The sequence below is a fragment of the Heteronotia binoei genome, chromosome 16 (assembly GCF_032191835.1).
Source record: "Heteronotia binoei isolate CCM8104 ecotype False Entrance Well chromosome 16, APGP_CSIRO_Hbin_v1, whole genome shotgun sequence".
In the NCBI taxonomy this organism is placed as follows: domain Eukaryota; kingdom Metazoa; phylum Chordata; class Lepidosauria; order Squamata; family Gekkonidae; genus Heteronotia; species Heteronotia binoei.
Genome location: NC_083238.1, coordinates 52,800,398 through 52,818,427, shown reverse-complemented (window position 1 = coordinate 52,818,427; position 18,030 = coordinate 52,800,398). Strand labels below are relative to the sequence as shown.

The following is an 18,030-nucleotide window of genomic DNA, read 5'->3' as shown; positions in this document are numbered from 1 at the left end:
TGGTGGTTAGCTGTACTCAGAGGTCTCAGGATCGCCATAACGTAGGATAGGCCATTGGTGGTGTTCTTATGGGCTAGTCCCGTTGCTGCAGTCGTTACCATCATGTAAATGCCTGGCGGAAGAGTGCCGTTTTGCAGGCCCTGCGGAACTGTGAAAGTTCTCGCAGGGCCCTAACCTCCTCCGGCAACTTATTCCACCAGCGATGGGGAAGCAACGGAAAAGGCCCTGGCTCTCGTTGTTTTGAGCCTCGCTTCTTTGATGCTGGGGACTGTCAACAGGTTTTGAGACCCGGACTGAAGTGCTCGCTGGGGCATGTGCAGGGAAAGGCGGTCCCTGAGGTATGTAGGACCCTGGCCATATAGGGCTTTAAAGGTAGTGACCAGCACCTTCGTTAGTTGCTAACTAAAAAAACCAAAGAACTAGCCATCCTTAAAAGCCATTTATACAAAGAGCCAAAGTCCCACAGCACTAAATTCTGTGGGTTAAAGAGGCACAGTAAGAAGTAATCATTTCCCTTTGGGGAGGGGTCTTAAAACTAGTGTCTGAAAATTCTGAAGTCTGAAAATAGAGGCTGGCCAACTCAGACTCCACTCCCGTTTCTCTTCTTCCTTGATTCTTGACTTGCACCCCTTTTTAACCCTTCCTACCCCATTTGAAAGGAGTTTTTACTTTGACCTATCCTGAAATGAAGTCCCCGTTACATCCTCTCTCCAGTCATCTCCAAGCGTGTGCCCTCAGCCTTTTAGGGCCCACCTCAAACTATCCGAATACCCATCTGTCCTGCCCCTTCCTGCCCGGTGGGCCAACAATCACCTCTACCCTGCCTATTTGTCTCCATAAAGAAAACTCATCTCCTCTCAGTCTGAACTCTGAAGGATTTATTGCTCCATTCTCAGGAATTAATGTCTTCTCTGAAATCAGAGAAGCAAAAATGCTCACAGTCCCAAAGGCTATACATCAGATAATATAGTAGAGTAAATATAAAAAAAGCAGTATCAAAAACCTGCTGGAATGGCCTTGAGTTAGCCATAGCTCTGGCAGAAGTTGTCCTTGAAAGAGCAGCTTCTGTGAGAGCCCTCTCCTGCCCCACCCACCTCACAGGGTGTCTGTTGTGGAGGGGAGAAGAGTTAGGAGATTGTAAGCTCCTCTGTCCTTGAAAGGGCAGCTTCTGGGAGAGAGCTCTCAGCCCCACCCACCTCACAGGGTGTCTGTTGTGAGGGGAGAAGATATAGGAGATTGTAAGCCGCTCTGAGTCTCTGATTCAGAGAGAAGGGCGGGGTATAAATCTGCAATTCTTCTTCTTCAGTAGACAGTGATATAACAAAACTCATAGTGAAGAACATTCTCATATACTTTTTACATGTAATTCTTTGCAGACCCAACTAGAAAGCGAACATTCCCATATACTTTTTACATGTAATTCTTTGCAGACCCGACTAGAATGGCTTCCAATGCAGACGATCCAGAAACCAGGTTGTCAATTTTGGGGAACTCCTGTTCCTTTTCTTTTGCTGGAGTAAACTTTTTTGCAATTATTGAAGTGATCTCCGCATACAAAATTCTTGCGACAGAGTAGCTAGCAAAACCATGCCGTTTCCCAAAGGCTTCCTCAGGCATGTGTGCTTACGGGACACATTTCCCAAGAATACAGATACTTCGAGTCATGCAAAACGTTGGCATTCATTAATATGCCAGCATTTTGAAATTGGGGCATTCCTCAGTGTCCATTGAGGTACCCTGCATTGCCTCTATGAGCACCTTACAATCTATCAGACCAGCGGCTATCAATCAACCGCAAGTGATGACTTGTTTGATGCTTAGCAGCCCCTTCCCTTTGCATTTTCTGTTGTCTGAGCCCCAAAAGGTAGGAGCAGAACCAGTGGGTTAAAATTAAATCAAAAGAGTTTCTGGCTCAACATTAAGAACTTCCTGACCATTAGAGCGGTTCCTCAGTGGAGCAGGCTTCCTCAGGAGGTGGTGGGCTCTCCTTCCTTGGAGGTTTTTCAACAGAGGCTAGATAGCCATCTGACAGCGATGAAAATCCTGTGAATTTGGGGTAGGTATTTGTGGGTTTTCTGCATTGTGCTAGGGGTTGGACTAGATGACCCTGGAGGTCCCTTCCAACTCTATGATTCTATGTATTCTATGTATTTCTGGAGGAGAAGCAAAACTCAAGAGATTTAAGTGAACCTTGGTGTGGTGTTGTACATGGTGCATTGTCCGTGTTCAGCACGATCCATTACATTATGCATAGGCTTGGCCTACTCCCAAGCCTTAAAAAAATTGTTCTTTGCCACTGTTATGGGCCCTATAATCTTTTATCTATTGGCAAAACGAGCCGTTTTCAAAGCAGAATGACTATCATATAGCAAGCTCCCCAGTGATATCTTGTCATAGAATCACAGAGTTGGAAGGGACTTCTAGGGTCATCTAGTCCAACCCCCTGCACAATGTAGGAAATTCACAAACACTTCCCCCTAAATTCACAAGATCTTCATTGCTGTCAGATGGCCATCCAGCCTCTGTTTAAAAACCTCCAAGGAAGGAGAGCCCACCACCTCCCAAGGAAGCCTGTTCCATTGAGGAATCGCTCTAACGGTCAGGAAGTTCTTCCTAATGTTGAGCCGGAAACTCTTTTGATATAATTTCAACCCATTGGTTCTGGTCCTACCTTCCGGGGCCACGGAAAACAATTCCACGCCATCCTCTATATGACAGACCTTCAAGTACTTGAAGATGGTGATCATATCACCTCTCAGTTGCCTCCACTCCAGGCTAAACATTCTCAGCTCCTTCAACCTTTCCTCATAGGACTTGGTCTCTCCCCACCATCTTTGTTGCCCTCTTCTGGACCCGTTCCAACTTGTCTAGATCCTTCTTAAAATGTGGTGCCAAAACTGAACACAATACTCCAGGTGAAGTCTTACCAGAGCAGAGCAAAGCGATACCATCACTTCACGTGATCTGGACACTAGACTTCTGTAGATACAGCCCAAAATTGCATTTGCCTTTTTAGCCTCCACATCACACTGTTGACTCATGTTCAACGTATGATCCACTAAGACCCATAGATCCTTTTTTGCACATACTACTGCTAAGACAAGTCTCCCCCGTCCTATAACCATGCATTGGATTTTTCCTACCTAAATGCAGAACTTTACATTTATACCTGTTAAAATTAATTTTATTGATTTTAGCCCAGTTTTCCAGCCTGTATCCTGTTTCTGTCTTCCTCTGTGTTTGCAGCTCCTCCCAATTTAGTATCATCTGCAAATTTAATAAGCATTCCCTCTATTCCTGCATTCCTTCCTGCATTCCGCAGGGCCTGTAAGACTGAATTGTTTCGACAGGCCTTCGATGCTTAAACTGAGAGAGAGCTGCCACCGGACATCGGCTAGAGTTTCCGGTGACCAACCGTCTGGAAAGCAGAACTGCCAACATAGTAATGGTACAGCACTGTGAAATAGTTTTTAAATTTTAATTGTATTAATGTTTTTATAGATTATATTGACATTGTTTTAAATCGTGTAAACGAATGTTGTAAGCCGCCCTGAGTCCGCTTGCAGAGAGGGAGGGATAAAAGTTTAATGTAAATAAAATAAATAAATTCCTTCATCCAAATCATTTATAAAGATGTTGAACAATACGGGTCCCAGGACAGATCCTTGAGGCACTCCACTTGTCACTTCTCTCCAAGCGGATAAGGAACCATTCAAAAGCACTCTTTGGGTGTAATCTGTTAACCAGTTACAGTTTCACCTAATGGTAACAGGATCCAAACCACATTTTACCAACTTGTCAACAAGGATAGTATGTGGAACTTTATCAAAAGCCTTACTGAAATCAAGATAAACAATGTCTACAGCATTCCCCTGATCCAGCAAGGTAGTCACTTTCTCAAAAACCAAGAGATCAGGTTAGTCTGACATGACTTGTTCTTGAGAAAACCATGCTGGCTCTTGATAATCACATCCATTCTTTCTAAATGTTCCAGGACTGACTGTTTGATGATTTGTTCCAAAACTTTTCCAGGTATAGATGTCAAGCTGATGGGTTGGTAGTTACCCGGATCTTCTTTTTTCCCCTTCTTGAAGATGGGGACAACATTCGCCCGTCTCCAATCTTCCGGCACCTCTCCTGTTCTCCAAGAATTCTCAAAAATAATAGCCAGAGGCTCAGAAATTACATCAGCAAGCTATTTTAGAACCCTTGGATGCAATTCATCTGGCCCTGAGGACTTAGTTTCATTTAAAGAAACTAGGTGTTTATGTACTACCCCTATGCTGATCCTAGGTTGGAACTTCATACCCTTCTTATATGTTCTGTTTTTGCCATGCTGAGCACCATTTCCCTCAGAAGAGAAGAGTGAGGAAAAGTAGGAATTGAACAGTTCCGCCCTCTCTTCATTACCTGTTACAATTTCCGTTTTCATCCTTGGTTATAACGCCCTCCTTCCAATTCCTAAAGGAGTCTTTTTTATTTCTCAAGTCTTTAGAGAGCTGTTTATGGAGCCACTTCCACTTCTTTAGGCTTTTTCCATTTTTTATTCTCATAGGAATCGTCTGCGATTGCGCTTTCAGTATTTTGCTTTTAAGAAACTCCCACCCCTCCTGAATCCCCTTTTACCTAAGTATCTCTGATCATGGGATTTTACCCAGCATATTTCTAAATTTATCAAAGTTTGCCTTTCTGAAGTCCAACCTATAAGTCTGACTACGTATAGCTTTTCCCTTCCCTAAGACTGCAAATTCCAAAATCACATGGTCACTACTGCCCAGCGTGCTCGCTATTTCCACTTCTTCAATCAATTCTTCCTTGTCAGAGGTTTTGAATTACAGGGGGGAGTTTTGGATTTAATAAGGAAACGATGGCAACTTCCACATGAATATAAAAATGAGGCCAAGGCTGAAAGAAACATATTTTATTACGCAGCAAAAAAATTGCCTACATGTTTTGCCAAAAGGCTTCTTCAAAGGAATGCGTAACTATGAGGAGGGACATGATGACTGCTCTCCTGAAGTATGTGAAGGGCTGTCCCTTAGAGGAGGGCGGGGAACTGTTCCTGTTGGCGGCAGAGGAGAGGACTCGCAAGAATGGGTTTAAATTAAGGGAGGGGAGGTACCATCTGAATATCTGGGGGAAAAATCTGACAGCAAGGGTTGTTCAACAGTGGAATCAACTACCCGGGGAGGTGGTGAGCTCCCCTTCACTGGCAGCATTTAAGCAGTGGCCGGACAAGCACTTACCAGGGTACTCTAGACCATGGATGTCAAACATGCAGCCCGGGGACCGAAACAGGCCCTCAGAGGACTCCTATTAGGCCTCCAAGCAACTGGCTGTTGTCTGCTTTCTTCTCCCTCTCTTTTACTTCCTTCTGCATCACGGCTTGCTTTTCAAGCTCTATCACACAGGAGCTACAGAGCAAATCCTCTGTTTTCTCAATTGGCTGAGGCCCTTCCCTTGGGAAGGAAGGGGGGGAAAGAGTATGCTTTGCCAGGCTCTCTCAATCACACAGCAGAGCTACTTAAGCCAAGCCTCTCTTTCTTCTATTGGCTAAGGCTCCCCCTCCTCCTCTTGGTCCCCTGGGGAAGGTGGGAAAGAGCCAGAGCTTGGGATCCCATGGGAGAGATACAAAGAAAGCACGTTTAAGACCACGAGCACGAATGTTTTAAGTATATTGTAAGTTTTTAAAAGATCTTTAATTGTGTTAGTCTGTGTCCTTTATTAAGCGCATATCTCCATTGGCATTACATTTTATGACACACATGGCCCAGCCATACAAGGTCTCATTTTTGTCAGATCAGGCCTTCATGAGCTTGACACCCCTGCAGGGCTGGATCTGACATAAATTAGACATAAATGACATAAAGATACAGTATTGTAAAGTGGCAAATAAAACAAGGGAATGGAACACTTTCCCTATGAAGAAAGGTTAAGGAGGTTAGAGCTCTTTAGCTTGGGGAAATACCACACCCTCCAATCTGAACCTCAGAGTCTCAGACCAGATCACAATCTCTTCGACACCCACAACAGACACCCTGTGAGGTAGGTGGGCTTGAGAGAGCTCTCCCAGAAGCTGCCCTTTCAAGGACAACTCCTACGAGAGCTGTGGCTGACCCGAGGCCATTCCAGCAGCGAGGAGTGAGGAATCAAACCCTGTTCTCCCAGATAAGAGTCCACGCGCTTAGCCACTACACCAAACTGGATCCTTCTGCTTCTGCTTCTTCCTCAAAGAAGGGCCTAAATGCAATCTGACACGAGCACCGTTTATAATCTGCACCCCGGGCTCAGCCTTTCACGAAGGCCGGTTACAAGGAAATGCCTTAACATCCTGCGCTGAGAGATACTCCCCCACACATACGCTTCTTAACATCCAGCTTGAAGGATTATGGGGAACCTGAATGCCTGCACGTGGCTTTGCATTATTTTTGCTAGTCTGGGATTACTGGAAAGCAAAAAGAGGATGTATTTCCCAACTGACTACTTCGAATAAGTGATCACTACGACCAATCTCATTTTAAAGATCCCCAGGGGTCACTTTGGAGGAAGAAAAGGTGCTGGAGCTCATTAGTACAACTCACTTGCATGTGCCCCACACCCCTGCCATCACCGGAAGGTGAGCTAACCTCTATCCCCTCAGCATCTACCTGAAAGTGCTTCTGGAATTAGAATGGTCATCATAAAACCTTCCTCTCAGCATACTTTTTAAATGACTTTCTGTTACGTGGCCACAGTGTCATGAGGACGATTATATGTTTTAAGAAGAGAAGAATTGCAGATTTATACCCCGCCCTTCTCTCTGAATCAGGGTCTCAGAGTGACCTACAATCTCCTTTCCCTTCCTCCCCCACAACAGACACCCTGTGAGGTGCGTGGGGCTGAGAGGGCTCTCACAGCAGCTGCGCTTTCAAGGACAACTCCTGCGAGAGCTATGGCTGACCCAAGGCCATTCCAGCAGCTGCAAGTGGAGGAGTGGGGAATCAAACCTGGTTCTCCCAGATAAGAGTCCACACACTTAACCACTACCCCAGACTGGCTTTCCAAGGACAACTCCTGCTGGAGCTATGGCTAACCCAAGACCATGCCAGAAGCTGCAAGTGGAGGAGTGGGGAATCAAACCTGGTTCTTCCAGATAAGAGTCCACACACTTAACCACTACCCCAGACTGGCTTTCCAAGGACAACTTCTGCCAGAGCTATGGCTGACCCAAGGCCATTCCAGCAGGTGCAAGTGGAGGAGTGGGGAATCAAACCCGGTTCTCCCAGATAAAAGTCCGCGCACTTCACCACCACACCACACCAAACTTCCTCCCTTTGGTTATTTTCCCATTTTTTGTGGAGGAAATATTAGAAAGTTTGTCAAATCTTAGAGTTCAACAAAATTCTCAGAGGGGGGGTTGAACAATGGGGGTGGGGAGGGAGAGAAAGAAAAAGCACAATAAAATTTAGAGTTTCTGGTGTTCCGCTCCTGTGAGCTCCTGCCCAAAATGAAGCCTGAAGATCTCTCCTATTTAAACTGTGGTAACTGCTACTAAAAGAGCCCTGTGGCACAGAGTGGTAAAGCAGTCGGAGCCCTCTGCTCACAACCTGAGTTTGATCCCAGCGGAAGCTGGTTCAGGTAGCCGGCTCCAGGTTGACTCAACCTTCCATCCTTCTGAGGTCGGTAAAATGAGTCCCCAGCTCGCTGGGGGGGAGGAAGTGTAGATGACTGGGGAAGGCAATGGCAAACCACCCCGTAAAAAGTCTGCTGTGAAAACATGAAAGTAACATTCAGAGTTGAAAACGACTGGTGCTTGCACATGGGACGACCTTGACCTTTTAAAATGTTTTAATTGCTTCTATTTAGGAATATTCCTAACCTTCCAACTCCAAAAGAGGACATTTTCATCCGTCTTTTTAAAAAGACCCTAAAAGAGGACATGTCTTCTAAAAAGAGGACATCTGGTCACCCTAGTCTAGTCCCGATCAAAGCTACTACGTGGCTTTTGTTTTGGACTGATGCAGCTACTACACACAATTTGTGTTTAACTTTCCTGCCATCTCCCAAAAACCGTGGGTGGCTTTTGCAGTAGTATACGGACTCGGCAGCGTGGAATTGTGTAACAAACGCGCCCACACAGTTCTGTTGCTGTTCTGAATTTTCACTGTAGAAAGAGCAGACACAAAAGGGAAGCTGAGTGTGTGTGTGTGGAGTTTCTAAGCACTTATGCAGGCTCTGCTCACGGAACAGACTTTTTCCACTCCCCCACCATCCTGCAGGCCCCGCACTACCCAAAAACCTGTTCCTGAAAGGTCAAAGTTCCTATTAGGAAAGGCATGGGTCGGGTGCAGTGGGAAGAAGACATCTGTAGAAACAATGAACCCCTTTGTGCAAGCGGCAGCGGCCTTCTGTTGGCGGGGGAGTCACTTTTATAAAATGGGCCATTTTATAAAATGGGCCATAAGTTTTTGCTCTTTTCTGAGACTCCTTATATGTAACCCCTGAAAAGCTTCCTCTCTGTAGTGTTCCCTATTTATTTTTGCTGCCACCAAAGACTCTTGCCTTAGGAGGAGGAGGAAGAGGAAGAAGAAGAAGAGGAGGAGGAGGAAGAAGAGGAGGAGGAAGAAGAATTGCAGATTTATACCCCTCCCTTCTCTCTGAAAAAGAGCCCCATGCCGCAGAGTGTTAAAGCTGCAGTACTGCAGTCCTAAGCTCTGCTCACGACCTGAGTTCAATTCCCAGTGGAAGCTGGGTTTTCAGGTAGCCGGCTCGAGGTTGACTCAGCCTTCCATCCTTCTGAGGTCTCTAAAATGAGTCCCCAGCTCACTGGGGGGAAAGTGTAGATGACTGGGGAAGGCAATGGCAAACCATCCCGTAAAAAGTCTGCCGTGAAAATGTTGTGAAAGCAATGTCGCCCCAGAGTTGGAAACGACTGGTGCTTGCGCAGGGGACCTTTCCTTTCCCTTCTCTCTGAATCAGACACTCAGAGCGGCTTACAATATCCTCTATCTTCTTCCCCCACAACAGACACCCTGTGAGGTGGGTGGGGCTGAGAGAGCTTTCCCAGCAGCTGCCCTTTCAAGGACAACTCCTACAAGAGCTATGGCCAACCCAAAGCCATTCCAGCAGGTGCAAGCGGAGGAGTGGGGAATCTAAGATAAGAGTCCACACACTTAACCACTACACCAAACTGGATCTCAAACAAGGTTTTGTTGGTAGCAGGAACTCCTTTGCATATTAGGCCACACTCTCCTGCTATAGCCAATCCTCCAAGAGCTTCCAGGGCTCTTAATCCAGGGCCTATTGTAAGTTCCAGGAGGATTGGCTACTTCAGGGGGGAATGGCCTGATATGGTAAGGAGTTCCTGCTACAAAAAAAAAAAAAAAGCCCAGTTTAGGATTCTTAATTGGACCCAAAGAACAAGATGGCTGAGTTGTTTGTGGTGTACTGACAGAATGGTCATCATGTGGGGATGGCTCTGAAGAAAAAGCACACCCTTTACTCTCCATAAAAGAATCACAGTTTGAGTCCAATGGTGCCTTTAAGACCAACCAAGTTTAACTCTGGGTATAAGCTTTCGTGGGCTTATAACCGGAATTAAACTTGGTTGGTGTCCATGCACTCAAAAGCTTATACCTAGAATTAAATCTTCGTTGGTCTTAAAGGTGCCACTGGAATCAAACTTTTCCCCCCCAACTGCTTCAGACCGGCATGTCTGCCCACCTGAATCCATCTCAATAAAATGGCTGTTTCCACTGAAACATGAATACGCTTTATTTAGCTGGATAGCAGTGTCTCTGTATGGTTCACCAGCTCAGCTTTCAGACAGGAAGGGCCGTTCCCCTTCTCTACGGTTCCTTCAATAGACCACGCCACAAAGGCTTCTTTTCCTCACCTGCGACTTAGGCTAATAACTTCCACAAAGAACACAGATCTCTCTCCGAGCGTTTCACTCACTCTACTCCCTTCTCCTACACAAAACCCCTTTTTAAAAACCCGGTCAACTTTGCCCCCTCGAGTTCAGCCACCATCCAATCATAACACGTTCAGCTCCGTTCTTTCTTACTCTGGAGGCCTGACTTTTAAGCCACAGCAAAACACATTGGAGAAAACACACACACATTAAATCACAGAAATAAAACACACACAATATTTTCCCAGCAAAACACCACAGGTCAGACTTATTACATCAGCATTGCAGTCAGCAGAGCAAGGCAAAGATATACTAGCTTTGGCACTGATAAATTCATCTTAGCTACAAAAATATATGTTTATCTTGATTTCATTTACGTAAGTCACTTTTATGATGCCTTTTTACCCAGTCAAGATGCCCAAGGTGGCATCCATAAGAATATATAAACATTTATAAACATTAACAAATTTAAAATAATTCACTAAAAACACTTAACACTAGAACCAGAGAGGAGGTCCACTAACCATTAATGGGGGTATGCCCAGAGAGAGAGAGAGAGATTCACTGGCTGGTGAAAAACACAAACACGGAGAGAGAGAGGGAGAGAGAGGGGGAGGGAGGGAGAAAGTTACAAAGTTGCAGTGCCACTACTGAGAAGACCCCGTCTCTTCTCAGATGGTGGGGTCAACTTAGGGTTGCCAAGTCCCCGCCATTCTGTGGTGGGGGATTTTCACATGCACAATGCAATGACGTCAGCCAGAAGCGATGTCATTGTGCCGCTGATGCTGCTCGTGGCCGCTCTAGGTGTTTCCAGGAAAACGTTATCGTTTTCCTGGACGCTCTAGTCATTTGGGAGGAGAAATTCTATGGTACCTATTGTACCATAAAGTTTCCCCTCCCAAATGGCTAGAGCGTCCGGGAAAACCATAGCATTTTCTCAGAAATACCTAGAGAGGCCACTTCGCGACGTCGCCAGCATGATAATGTCACATCCGGGGTGACATCATTGTGACATCGGGGGAGGTTCCCCCCGCCAACCCAATGTGGGCCAGCAGGTTGGGAACCTCCTGGACGGGGGAACCCCCACCCGGACCTTGGCAGTCTTAGGTCAACTGAAGCAAGGCTTCCAAAGATGATCAGAGCGAATGGGAAGGTTCATGTGAAACAAGGCAGTCCTGAAGGTATGTTGGTCTCAGGCTGTACAGGGCTTTAAAGCACCCTGAATTTAGCCTGGAAGCAAACTGGAAGCAGGGGTAGGTGGAGTAACTGATGGTGTTATGTATTGTGTTGTGCTGGGGTCTTGTTGCCTGAGCTTGAGACAGGCACCCCTTGCAAACCAGGATCCTGAAGCCTGCAAGAACTGGCCAATCAGGATGCTAGGCATGGAACAACTTGTGACAAAGAAATGCAAATGAAGGATTCTGGAGTGAGCCAAGAGGAGTAACTGTTGCCTGCTAGGGAGGCATGGTTAACCTTGGCCAGAGTGTATATGAGTGAAGTGCTTGTGCTGTTGGTGACTATTTCTTCTTATAACAAAGTGTTCTTGGCTGATTCAGAGATAGCTGAACTTGCTTTATTTCAGATGTGGTCCCTGTGACCCACTCCGGTCAGTTCTCTATCCTCACCATCATATAATGAACCAGTTATCACAAAAAAGGAAAAATCTCACCACTCTAGAGCCCTCAAGAGATTGGGCCAGAGAATTGTGTGCTGCATCCTCTAGTCCAGGGGTGTCGAAATTTGCTATGAGGGCCGGATCTGACATAAATGAGACCTTGCTGGGTGGGGCCATGTGTGTCACAAAATGTAATGCCAGGTAGCGGAGATATAAACTTTATACAGGACACAGACAAACACAATTAAAGATTAGCACTCGTTGTTCTTAAAGGTGTTTTCTTTGTATCTCTCCCATGGGATCCAGGGAACTGGGCAAAGGAAGCTCTGGCTCTTTCCTTCCTTCCCCAGAGAACCAGGAAGGGGAGGAGCCTCAGCCAATAGAAGGAAGAGAGGCTTGGCTCAAGTAGCTCTGCTGTGCGATCAAGAGAGCCTGGCAAAGCAAGCTCTTTCACCTTTCCTTCCTTCTCAAGGTCTCAGCCAACGGAGAAAATAGAGGCTTTGCTTTGTCGCTCTTGAGCTACTGAGCAAGCCTTGCAAAGCAAACTGTGATGCAGAAGGAAGCAAGAGAAAGGGAGAAGAGAACAGATGACAGCCACTTGTTCGGGGGCTTGAAAGGCCAGGTCACATGTCTGACACCCCTGCTCTAGCCCCTACCATAATGCAAATTCCTCCTCTTCCAATGATTATTATTGCACCAATAATGCAGGAGAGGAGAGCCCTGGGCAAGCGAGGCCTGCTTGGGCTGACTAGAGATCTAACCAGTCCAAGCAAGCCTTGCTTGCCCGGGGTTCTCCTGGACTGCCCCCACCCCCACAGTCAAAAGGCCAGCAAGCCACCCACCACCCCAAATCACGTAAGAAGTGGAGTAAGGGATGGCACAGGCTTCTCCAGGGGTTAATGAGGGCTGCTGAGAGCGTGGCAAAGCCCCTGATGGCTGGCTGGCTGGCTGCCCGCTCTCCTAATCCAGGGATTGTTATGCAGCTGCACTTACTATTCAATGGACAAGGTAGGTGGGGAGGAGGAGGGGGAACCACCAGAAAGGTTCAGGAGCTGTGCTCCTGTGAGCTCCTGCTGCATCTGAGGCCTGTGTGTGTGTGTGTGTGTGTGCCATTGTACTTTGGCCAAATCTGACTCTGCACGGTGAAGTCATGTGAACTTTCAGGAGTGCCATTTCCGTGACTGCAGCAGATATCTTTGCCATATGGACAACATAAGGACTGCGCTCTGAACGTCACCACTACATAAAGATACACAGCTGAAGGGAGATGATGTTTCCAAAAGGTTTCGTTCTTCATTTAATTTTTTTTTTTAATGGAAGCAAAATGCTACAACTGCAAACACAGCGAAATTCACAAGCGATCGGACAGACTGAGTTTTCTCACCAGCTGCTCTGTGTTGGGCAGGTGAGTCATCAGTGAGTTGCCTTCTCTGAGAATAAGACAACAACTGACGAGGGGTGTACACAATAAAAAAAATGGTATTTTTCAGGTTCTGGTATATTGAGCCCCCCCCCCAAATATTGGTATTTCCCAATATTCCCAAATCCCAATTTGGAGTAGTGGTTAAGTGTGCAGACTCTTATCTGGGAGAACCGGGTTCGATTCCCCATTGCTCCTCTTGCAGCTGCTGGAATGGCCTTGGGTCAGCCATAGTTCTCACAGAGTTGTCCTTGAAAGGGCAGCTTCTGGGAGAGCTCTCTCAGCCCTGCCTCCCTCACAGGGTGTCTGTTGTGTGGGAGGAGGGTAAAGGAGAGTGTGAGCTGCTCTGAGGATGGGATATAAATCCAGTATCAACATCATCTTCTTCAGTATCAAAATGGTATTGGGTTTCATGGAAAATTCGGGTTTGCTGAATTTGTTCTGCCTCCATTTTACCCTATGGATACTGTTATAGGCAATGGTCCTGATATGGTGTAACAGAGAATCAATTTGTGTCACAGCTGCTGGAGCCTCTCCTCAAAAAGCCCTTCTAATTTCAAAAAGATTGGACCAATTCTATGGGCCCCAGAAGAAGGTGCCTTTTCCTCCATTGTTTAAAGGGATGCGGTCCCTTTAACTGCCTTCTTCAAGCTGCAGCAGAAGTGAACACCAAAGGCATTTAAAGGGACCACAATCCATTTAAATGCCTGAGGGTTTAGCCCAAAGGCATTTAAATGGAGTGAGATCTCTTTAAATCAGGGGTGTCGAACTCATTTGTTATGTGGGCTGGATCTGACAAAAATGAGACTTTGTTGGGTTGGGCGATGTTGGGCTGGGTCATGTGTGTTCCTATTTATGATTATGTAGCAGAGATATAAACTTTACAGACAAACATAATTAAATATATATTTCTTTAAAAACTTAAAACATTAGCATTCATTGGTCTTAAAGGTGCTTTCTTTGTATTTCTCCCACGGGATCCTGGGAACTGGGCAAAGGAAGCTCTGGCTTTTTCTTTTTTTCCCAATACTTTTTATTGGTTATTTTGTTATGTAGCAATACAAACTTATTTTTTATTTATTTATTTATTTATTTAAGATTTATACCCCGCCCTTCCCACAAGTGGCTCAGGGCGGCTGAATTTGTTCTGTATTATGTATTATTTAACACTATTAATAAACAAATACTTTTTCCATGTCACTGTTGTCAAACTTATTGTTACAAGTAAATGAAAAGCTCCTATAACAGTAGGTGTCTCAGATCTTTCTTGTAGGAATTCTAAAACTGGAAACCAGACAGTCATTATATCAGAACGGTAGTTAGAGTCCCTTAATGGTTTCAATTTGCCATTAAGTTTTGCTAGGATATATAAATTCCAAAGTTTATTGTACCAGGTTTTTAAGGATGGAGTAGAAGCTCTGGCTCTTTCCTTCCTTCCCCAGGGGACTGGGGGGGGGGGAGCCTCAGCCAATAGAAGGAAGAGAGGCTTGACTCAGTAGCTCTGCTGTGCGATTGAGAGAGCCTGGAAAAACAAGTTCTGCCTCCTTCCCTTCAGCCTCAGCCCATGGAGAAAATAGAGGTTTTGCTCTTTAGCTCCTGTGCGATTGAGCAAGCCTTGCAAAGCAAGCCGTTATGCAGAAGGAAGCAAGAGAGAGGGAGAAGGAAGCAGATGACAGACACTTGCTTGGGGGCCTGATTTGGCCCTCGGACTGCATATTTGACACCCCTGATTTAAATGCTATCTAGTGGCCTAAAACCCCCCAAGTATTTTCAGTTTCTTTCAGGGCAGCCATTTTTAGATAGCCAAATCACCAACGTCCTCAGTGACCAGCCGAATACATACTAGATAAATACCGATGTTATGACTGTTGTTGCTGCATTTGTTTTAACAAGGGCTTGTTTCCTTACAGCACGACAGTTTACTTGAATGGCGTTTATTGTTTTCCAGCTACTTGACTATTATAAGACAAAAAGAAAATCTTGTAGGTTGAGCCCGGACACCCAGGTGCATTCTAAGCAGCTCAGAACTGATTATCTGCTCAACTCGCTGAATCATACAAACAGAAACATAAGGACATCCACTCCACATATCGCACCTCTTACTCTGCCCAAATTCCCAAGAAGATCAGATAAATTCCATACGTATCTCCTTCTTGCGGATCTCCTCTGAAGTAGACAAATCCCGTGCTAAGACTTTGTCCAAAAGGAAGCGCAGATTCCAAAATTTTAAACAAGTTTTTTATGTATAATTAATTACAGCACAACGAAACCATGAATTTTAATCTCAGCGTATTAATTTTACATTTGTACGTAAATCACGCTGTTAAACTGCTGTTGACTGATCTCTGGACTGTAATAAATGCTAAAATCTAAAGATATTGTTCTGCTCCGGGTTTTTTTTTTGGGGGGGGGGGAGGCGGTAAACATGAGTTTAGGCATCTACAGAACGCAGGATTCAACACAAGCTTAATTTCAATGTATGGAATCAGAATGCAGCAGTGTTAAGGAGTACTTCAGTGGAAACGACAGACAGAATGAACAGCGATAATAAAAGGGAAATTCCACCCTTTCTGGAAGCCATCTGGTTGTTATAAATAAAGGAAACAGAATCTGGGGTTCAACACAGACATTCCACTTTAAGCTGCAGTCTCTTGTTAACACAGGCCTCATTTTAAAAAGCAATCTTTTCCCCCAGATTTGACGCAATTTGTCTGTAGTACTATAGCAATATAAGGCTTTTTATTCATAAAAAAAGATGCCCGCTTTTCCCGACAGAGCAGACAAGGGAAGGGATAATATAGGCAAACCTCAAATTGATGCCAGATGGGAGAGTTTATTAATAAAAGCCCACCGCCAGATGCCTTTCAACAAAGAAATCTTCTTTTAAAAGAACAGTCAGAGGTCCTCTCATTTTGAAAGGGTGCTTTCCCATAGTTCTTCTTCCCTGCAGAATGTTTCCCGGCCCCCTTGAAACCACCCTTGAAACACCTGGGAGGGGTGACCTCCTTTTATGAATCAATTTTCCACCTGGTAACACTTTGAGGCATGCCTCCTCTCCGCTACCTCGGGTCTCCTTCCCCTTTTTTTGCAGTTCCCGTACAAAACAAGTCAGAATGCGCTTACCTTTCTTCCTGCTAAAAGCACGGTTCATGATGAGAAATCACCCAATGTGCGTGCAATTTAATCTAGGGGGGAAAAAACATTAAGTACAGTTAAAAGCTCAATGATTTTGTAAACAACATGAAGTTTCAGCTATTAACAACACAAGCCTTTTTTTTTAAAAAAAAGAAACAATTAACCTCTATAGAAATGTGCTATTTTTAAAAAAGTTAATTAACTCCGCATTCTCAAAACAGCAAAAACGGACCAACTCCAAATGGGCAATGCTAACCAGCGTTCCCTTTAAGCTTAGTGTGAGGTAGTGCACTGTTTTTCAGCCTCCAGCTCACACACTTTTGTCCTGGCTCAGGAAGGACGGCCCCAGAATTTATGCAGTAGCCCAGTCGTTCACTCACAATTTTAATGCCGGTAGCTCACAAAGCAGTTTTTGCTCACAAGTCTCCACAGTTTAGAGGGAACATTGATGCTAACAATGGTGATTCAAGATCAAGCTGAGTGCCAAATTTTGCAGTATCGAAAGCATCTGGATAAGATCTTCCATACAAAGGATAATAGAAAGCGTACTTTTATCAAGTGACTGTTGGAATAAGTGACGCAGCAATGCTAGACATTGGGGGTGGGGGTGGGGAAGAGTTACATCCCTCTAAGTGTGTGCAGGTGTTATCTCCTTGAACAGGATGCCTCTCTTTGTCTTAAACTGGGAGCTGCCCTCTAGCCCCTCCTCTCTCTCTTTGTCCCCTGTCACCTCACATGGCCTTCCATGGAGACCCATCTCTCTGTAAGTCTCTCCTCTAGATACAATGCCCTCCTACTCCCATACATGCGATGCTGGAATAACAGGTCCTTTGTGATAGGGAAAGTGCTCTTTAGATTACACTTCTCTCTCTCCTTTTTGACAGCACCCTGAATGTGAACTGGATTTACTTGAATAAATGTAAATTTACCTTATTTGCAATATGCTCCTTGGGAAATTTGTTTACTGCTCTCAGTTATCACGCTCCTATGACTGTACGAACTCTGCTGTGCCAAAACCAAATATCCCAATAGTGACAAACGGTCTCAAGTACTTATGAAGAAGAACTAGAAATATACATATCTGGGGTCTACGCTGTTAGACATGAGCTGCTATCTCATACATGCTGCATTCTGCCACAATGGGACTGAGGGACTGTGTCAGTATACCCCAAGCAGGGCTCACGGCCATTGCTCTCAGTTTTGGTGTAGTGGTTAAGAGCCAGTTTGGTGTAGTGGTTAAGTGTGCGGACTCTTATCTGGGAGAACTGGGTTTGATTCCACACTCCTTCACATGCAAAAACAGGCTGCTTACCTGTAACTGATGATCTTCGAGTGCATTCACACCCACGAGATGAAGCTCCAGTGCCAATCCCCGATCGGCAGTACCAAGTCCGGGATTTTTTTCGAGCCAGCTCCCACGAGCATGCGCAGCAGCCCCAACGTGCATGCTCCAGGAGCAGGCGCGACAATCCCGCCAGTTCCTTCGGACCGCCACTAGTCTTAAAGGGAGACTGGCAGCAGAGGGGAAGGAGAGCGGGTGGTGTGAATGCACAGATGACCACTCGAAGATTATCAGTTACAGGTAAGCAACCTGTTTATCTTCTTTGTGCTTCACACCCACGGGAGATTAGCAAGCTAGGCTTACCTGGAGGTGGGAGATGACGGTCAAGCCGAAAGAACAGACTGCAGAACCAGGTTGTCCCGTTGAGCTCTATGATGCCTCCGAACATCTAAGGCATAGTGTCTCATGAAGACATGTGGTGAAACCCAAGTGGTTGCATTGCAAATGTCTGCCATGGACGCACCCTTGAAGAACGCTGTAGAAGTGGCCAAGGCTCAAGTTGAGTGAGCACGGATTGGCCCCGGCAAAGGCCATTTTGCTAACAAATAGCACAACTTCACAGTTTCAAAGCCTCTGAGCTGAGATCTTCACAACCAAGCCCAGTGTGTGTGTGTGTGTGTGTGTGT

The 18,030-nt window shown here is 45.5% G+C and overlaps 1 protein-coding gene across 3 annotated transcripts in view; it reads right to left on the bottom strand.

The window, feature by feature from the left end:
• The window catches only part of GULP1 (GULP PTB domain containing engulfment adaptor 1), a 307,489-nt gene that overhangs the window by 142,088 nt on the left and 147,371 nt on the right, over positions 1-18,030 (bottom strand). For all 3 annotated transcript variants that reach the window (XM_060257245.1, XM_060257246.1, XM_060257247.1), the window contains exon 3: positions 16,051-16,112. In XM_060257245.1, coding sequence (XP_060113228.1) covers positions 16,051-16,078 — 28 coding nt within the window. In that variant the 5' untranslated portion in view covers positions 16,079-16,112. The remainder of the gene's footprint in view (positions 1-16,050; positions 16,113-18,030) is intronic.